The 7,167-nt window shown below is 42.8% G+C and overlaps 1 protein-coding gene across 1 annotated transcript; it reads left to right on the top strand.

Annotated features, from left to right (window-relative positions):
* Positions 1–4,207: 4,207 nt before the first annotated feature.
* LOC137669714 (gallinacin-10-like) lies at positions 4,208–4,704 on the top strand. The gene is made up of 2 exons (XM_068411987.1): positions 4,208–4,307; positions 4,565–4,704. Exons 1-2 carry the CDS (start codon positions 4,250–4,252, stop codon positions 4,702–4,704), a joined length of 198 nt encoding a protein of 65 aa, XP_068268088.1. The 5' UTR covers positions 4,208–4,249.
* Positions 4,705–7,167: the final 2,463 nt, after the last annotated feature.

Below are 7,167 nucleotides of genomic sequence, written 5' to 3'. Positions count from 1 at the left end.
GTGCCAAGAGATGTGAGATGCAATGGAGAAGCAGGTGGGATGTCAGTGTTACCTGTAGCTGTCCAGGAAGGATGCAAAGAGTGCACATCTCTTACTACCAGGTACCTTCAGTCAGCTGTGGGAGAGAAACACCCCATTACTTACACTGCAAAGGAAAGAGACGTGAATTTGGTTCACATTGATTTCCCACATAGAAAACTGTAAAAGAAGACTAGCCAGCTACAAAAGTAGGAAAACTCAGATGTGTTGTTAAAATTGCCCTGTGTGTACATGGTGCTGATGATAAAATGAATGTAAGATTTCAGCCTGTGTTCTTTTATCTTGTTTGCTAAGTCTTGGAAGTGTCAGACAAAGTGCACAATTAAAGAACATATTATTATTATCAGAATTAATTAACTTATTGGTGACTAATGGAAAATGAAGCACTGCAGACATAAATCACTCTGCATGTATTGTAAGGATTTGTGCTGTAATTAGGAAAGCCAGGAGAATATTGAAGTGTGTGCTAACAGGAACTTGGTTTTAGTGGTACGTAAACCTATGCTTTCGTAAATAACTATATCTCTATGTGGTTTTAAAGGCACATTTATAGTTAAAATGGCAAAATCAAGTCCTACCAGTGTCCAGATACGTGTATACCATTGTAAATAACCATTCTCAAAAGTATAATAGTTTTTAGACTCTAAAAGCCCCTCATCTCAACATTGTATTAGCCATTAGCTGTTAAGTTGTGCTTAAGAGAACTTCTTTGAGAAAAAGTTGATGCCAAAGGCAATTAACACCATATATGATGCTCATTATGAACTTCTATGGGAGACAATTTGTCAACCAAGAAGGGAAGAAGAGAAGAAAAACACCTGCCTTGCAGAAGACCAAGAAATCTACTCAGTTATTGCATGCTCTTTATCAGGATGAGAAGGTGTTTGCAAGGGCTGGCCCCACTCAACATTTCAGATTTTGCTTGCAATATCACCTTTGGAAAGCTGTGCTGCTAGGGCAAAATTCAGCAAAACTGGATTGCAAACATTAAAGAGTAAATTTCTATTAATACCTTACAGATTTACAAAGTTGCGTATTATTATATGGGGAGAAATAAAGGGAGCACCATTTTGAGATATTGTGTCCTTCATGATCATCCAGAGATCTGCTGATGTACCAAGTCCTTCTTTTGCACTCAACTGTTGGAGCACAGGTGAGTGAGCTTCTACTGTTATAAGCTGCCCATCTCTTTCTGATCTCAAAGACAAAATTAAATGTCTTTTCAGTGTCACATGTGTCTTCCCTTTCTCTTGTTTGCTACCGATATTCTTATGGAATCTTTTATGTCTTATTTGCATTGCAGTATTCTTGCATAAGGTTTTAAGTAAAGTCCCCCCAACACCTATTTGCTTAGAAAGCTTGATTTCTCTGGGGTTGGTACCTACAACTCCTTGAGTTCCCAGTGCATGTCTGGAAGTTAACGTTCCACAGAGATCTCCAGGACTCCTTCCTGGCCCTGACTGCCATGGGACACAGCTCCATACACACAGTCATGCTCTAGCCCCAGGTCACTGCTGTGCTGCACAAATTACTCTGCTCCTCGGGTGTTTTATACAAGTTTGACCTGGTTTTAAGCAACCAGCTTGTGCCTGTCTTTTTGTTTTTGCAAGGAGTCAAAGTCACAGAATTTTCCTATGGCTCTGAATGACATTTTCAGGCTGCCTGTGCTAGCAGGGCTTAAAATGTTGCTCACTTTCACAGAATCACAGAATCAACCAGGTTGGAAGAGACCTCTGGGATCATCGAGTCCAACCATTGCCCTGACACCACCATGTCAACTAGACCATGGCACTAAGTGCCGTGTCCAGTCTTTTTTTAAACACATCCAGAGATGGTGACTCCAGCTGCTTTCCTTCTGCAAGCAATAAGATTGTTCAGCAAAATCTATGAATTCTATGGCAATTTGCATCACTGAAATTTAAACAATTTGACTCTAATAATGGATTTATTCTGTTCCACAGGTGGGAAACAGTACAGCCCTGAAAGCGAGCGGAGCTTGTTCAAATACTGCACGTGATAGCAAAGAGTGGTCACCACCTTGCCCAGTGCCACATTCTGATTTTATTTGGGGAAAACATGACTCCTCCCTAACATGAATTTCTTTAGGGAGAAATGAGTGCTCAAAAAACACACTTCCATTTGCAAAACGTCACAACACCGTTGTCCATTGTCCAGTCTACGTGACAGACAGATGGGAGAAATTCACATTTCAATGGGTCTGCATAAAAACAAAAGGGTTTTGTTTCCTGGTTTCTTCACACTCATGTTGCAGGTCAGGTGTCTGTCTCTCCATCAGGGTGTCCAGCTGACAACTCACTGAATGAGAAAAGAGAGGAGTGACAAATCAGCAGTCCTATCCATTAGAAATGGGGAAAGCTGGAGAGCTGCTGGCAAAAGAAGAGATAACTTCCAAGGCAAGGGTACAAAAAAAGGACATTCTGGAGTGCTTGGTATTTCCTGGTTAATTAGATTTTATGGGTGGAAGAGGGAACCCAGTGTTTATCTTACTGTTATTCGCTGCATAAACACTTAACTCACCTTGTTGCTACTTTCTCAGCTGCTTAAGCTTGCCCATTAGTATGTAGATTAAACATAAACATCGGTAATGTTTTCATCCATCCTACGAATAATTCTTAGAACAAAAATAACATTAACTCTAAGTTAAATATAATAAAAGAGGTAATAAGGAAGCAAACCACTGAACCAGAATGCCAGAGCTAGGAACTGCAGAAACACCTGGGCTTTGACAGAGATTAACCTGTTTATTATGTGTGACGGTGTTCGGGCAAAGGGAGGATTCCTATGGGTGCAAAGCTGTTGCAGTTGTTTGACATCTACAAACCCAGGATTTCGTGAAGTGGGTTTGATCCCTTAACCAAAGCTTCTCAGAAAATTTACAGCCACGGGGATCATGCTCTGAAGGGAAGCCTAAGAAGATGGTGCACTTTGAGGCATTCTCATAGAATCACAGAATCACAGAATGGTTTGGGTTGGAAGGGACCTTAAAGATCATCTAGTTCCAACCCCCCTGACACGGGCAGGGACACCTTCCACTACACCAGGTTGCTCAAAGCCCCATCCAACCTGGCCTTGAACACTGCCAGGGAGGGGGCAGCCACAGCTTCTCTGGGCAACCTGGGCCAGTGTCTCACCACCCTCACAGAAAAGAATTTCTTCCTAATATCTCATCTCAATCTCCCCTCTTTCAGTTTAAAACCATTCCCCCTCATCCTGTCACTCCATGCCCTTGTAAAAAGTCCCTCTCCAGCTTTCCTGTAGCCCCTTCAGGTATTGGAAGGCTGCTAGAAGGTCTCCCCAGAGCCTTCTCTTCTCCAGGCTGAACAGCCCCAACTCTCTCAGCCTGTCTCCAGAGCAGAGGGGCTCCAGCCCTCTGATCATCTTCGTGGCCTCCTCTGGACTCACTCCAACATGTCCATGTCCTTCTTACATTGCGGGGCCCAGAGCTGGACACAGCACTGTCTCAATTCTTATGGAATCAGCCCATTCGCCCAACCTGGGGCAATATGAGGGGAAAAAAAAGATGTCAAAAGCTGTAAAAATGAAAGCAGTCAAGATGGGATGTAAGTGAGAATTAAAGGAGGGAGAGACTGCTGTGTCAGCCCTCTGCAGTAGGTGAGGATGTCCTGAAACCTGTTTAAAAAGTGACAAAGCAAAGTTGGATCGTCTCAAATGTTTCCCAATGCTTTCCTCTGCCTTTGACATCATCTGCCTGGTGACAGGTATGGGGAGATGGAGACAAAACGTTATGTGACTTGTCAGTGAGCGATGGATCCAGGGTCAACACTGGGACCAGACTCCAACAGTGACTGACTCTCAAGCCCTCTGCCTGACCCATCCCCATGCCTGTGTTGGAAACAGATCTGCAAAAGCCGTGCTAAATGGTGCAGCTCGGTGGGACTTGGCTGATGGTCACATTATGTAACTGACACGGTCAGTGGAAATTCACCCTCGGGGATTGCAAGATGGTCGCTGCACATTTCATTGCAACCTGTGATAAGGGGGATAACCAGTCTGCTTTCCAGAAGGTTGGTTGCAGTTACTTATTGACAAAGCACTCAGCCGTCAAACTTGCACAATCCCGCGGGCCCTATAAATACCAGGTACCTTTCCTAGCCTCTTCCTCAAACAAACTTCATCCTCCATCGGTCTTTCAGGTGCTTTTCAGGAGCACACGGTCCGACTGGCAGCCATGAGGATCCTCTACCTGCTCTTCGCTGTTGTCTTCCTCCTCTTCCAGGCTGCTCCAGGTGAGAAGCAAAGTAAATCCTACAAAGAACAAAAGGACTTGTAAGCAGAAGTGTGTGCATAGGAGGAAAAGAGCAACCATCAACTGACAGGCAAACTCTGATGCTGTCAGGATGGCGTTATGCAGTGGATGGGACCAAGAACATCTGTGCTCACGACGGCACTCTTTCTAAAAAAGCAACACGTGATTTATTGCATATTTATCCTTCATGATTTTAGGCAGAAAAATGAGATTTTTAACATCTTCCACTTCCCACAGGTTCCGCAGATCCTGGTCTTTTTGCTGACACCACACAGTGCAGGAGCGAGGGAAATTTCTGCCGTGTTGGGCCATGCCCACCCACCTTCGCTGTTTCGGGGTCGTGCCACGGGGGGCTGCTGAAATGCTGTTCCAAGTAAGTGCTGCAGGACTGAAGGGCATCAGAGGGCATTTTTGTCCTGCCATTTCATCTACTGTTTCTTTGAATAATATGCACAACTCCATGGGGCTTGCAGGGCAGCCATTTGTGCGACAGTCCAGATGGAGGTTGCACATGTATACATCGTAGCTGTGTGTTTAAGGAGACAATTCATTTTGATGGAAGTTATGTATGAGAGTAAAAGTTCAGGAAGTTCAAAATTTCCCAGAATTCAGTATTTTTCACTTAATTTTAAATTTTGATAGGGAGAAAAAAAAAGAAGTTTTTTCAATAAATTATTAGGAAAATATTTCACAATGTTTTCACCCATCAGGGGAAACAATGTATCTTCCCTCTGTTCTTTTAATTTCCAAAATGACCTAGAAAATTGAATTTTAAAAAGGGAAAAATGTTCACAGAACTCTGCTTCTCATTCTCTTCCCATGTCTCCTTCCTCCCACCACTGTGCAGCTCTTAGAAAGGCGAAGAAGAGTGAATTTCTTAGTGACAGGAGGCAACTGGGTGTGCATTTCACTTTGACTTTGGAGACCATTTTCTAGTCATGTCTGGACTTTCCCCGATAGCAATATTTTTTCTTTCTTTAAGGTTTTGAACATGCTTTTAGGTAATGCACTTTAGCTTAGGATGAAACATATTCCTCGGGCATTTAATTCTTAAAACAGTTTTGTTCCACTGATGTCCACATGATGATCATTGCCAGCTGCAGTGACTGTCACATACAGTGAATTCAGTGCCAAATTAGGAGAGGTTCCCGTATCTTTTGATGAAAAGGATGGGTGTGATGACATAAGTCATCCCAGCAGGAGATGTTCAGGCAGATCCTCAGCCATTGAGGTGACTGGACAGAGCCTGGTTCAAAATAAAAAGAGAGCTCAGATTTGTATTTTCTGAATTTTCCAGAACTCCTTATTCTGTTATTTATAGAATTGCTAGGGTTTAAAGGTTCCCAGAAACTGAAGAAAGCATGATGAGATGGCTCTAGAGAAGAGGTTTCATAGCATTTGTTCAGCACATGGGGATCCTCAGTCAGACAGTGGTTTCAGGAAATCCAGTTCATACCAATAATAGGACATTTGATGTCAGGAGATTAAGATGCTCAGGAAGCATCCACTTAGGAACTCAGGAAAGTAAATGGTACAGAAGCAACCTACTATTAGATGATTTTACAAAGGAATGATGTGATCCCTCAGTCTCTGTGAATGCTCATTCTCTTTAGGAAGCAATTTCCACTGATAGCAAATAGACTGGGAGGAGACACAGTACATCTCCCACATCATATTTCTGTAAGAACATGTGTTAGGCCTGATTGATGGAGAATTGCGGCTGGGAAAGGAACAAGACCTCTTCAGTTTGGGTCCAGGTGTAATTTTTCTACAGAAATACTCCTTCTCAGTAGAATGTACCCATATATGATATTGATGGATGCTAATGGTCAGGATTAAAACTCTTCCTAATGGGCTGTTAGATTTTCAGCTGGGTTGATCAACACAGCAGTAGAAGTGGAAACCAACAGGGTATTCAGAGGTACAATATAATTGTTTTTCCAACTCAGGATTCAACCTACTGAGTTGCTTGAAAAGAAATCTTTGAAATTGGACAAAAAGAGTTTGATTTAGTAAGTTACACTGAGATGTTTAGTGGCATTTGAGGTGCCTTGGAGTATTTAAACCATATATACATGTCTGGCTGAGATAGCTCATGACCTATGGGAAAGCAGTTTTTCAGAAAAGACAGCTGGAGGCCAAGCAGATACCCCAGAGCTCTTCGAATGGCACTAGAGTTGTGTGATTCAGTAACTAAATCAAATCCTCGATCTTTATTTTGGGGTGAGCTGAATCAAAATTTTATTACTAGTGGTAATATTGATTTGCCAGTGACCATAGTTCTTGTGGACTGGATGTCTGCAGACCTAGACATCCAGCACACATGAGGACCCTTCCATGGAGGCATCTAAATGTAGGTTTTTAAACCTACAGGCTGAACCCACCCTGTACATTCATTCTGAAAGGTAATTAGCAGGTATTGAGGCTTTTAGAGGTTGAGTTTAGATTACACTTCAGCAAAATAACAAGACCCTTTGTATCCTTGCAGGGTTTCGGCAGAGTAAGAAAAGAAGTCTTTCCTGGGTCAGTGCCCTTGTACCAGCAACTTTTCCACTGCCTTGAGGAGGTGATTTTGATGGATTCCTCCTCTGTATAAACCCTCCTGCAAATGAGCATTAAAAGAAGCTTCCAGAGGGCACGTCCTGTTAGCACACCGCTTCTGGAGATACATGGTTTTCCTCGCTGAAGTCACTCCCTTCTTTGCTTTTAAAACACAAGCCACTTGGGCACCTTGGCCACCTATTCCAGCCTACCTCACTGGGATGTTTGGATGTTCAATCAGTTCAGGTTCCTGCAGTTCTTGGAGGATGTGAAGCAATATATATATTATTATTTTATTC

This window comes from Nyctibius grandis, chromosome 1, assembly GCF_013368605.1.
Source record: "Nyctibius grandis isolate bNycGra1 chromosome 1, bNycGra1.pri, whole genome shotgun sequence".
NCBI lineage: Eukaryota > Metazoa > Chordata > Aves > Nyctibiiformes > Nyctibiidae > Nyctibius > Nyctibius grandis.
Note: the sequence above shows the minus strand (reverse complement) of the source record. Positions and strands in the feature narration are given on the sequence as shown.

Excerpts from the sequence above, each read along its gene's own strand:
- LOC137669714 (XM_068411987.1), top strand. The coding sequence starts at position 4,250 with ATGAGGATCCTCTACCTGCTCTTCGCTGTTGTCTTCCTCCTCTTCCAG. Across the intron at positions 4,308-4,564 it reads CCTCTTCCAGGCTGCTCCAG|GTTCCGCAGATCCTGGTCTT; the intron begins GTGAGAAGCAAA and ends CACTTCCCACAG.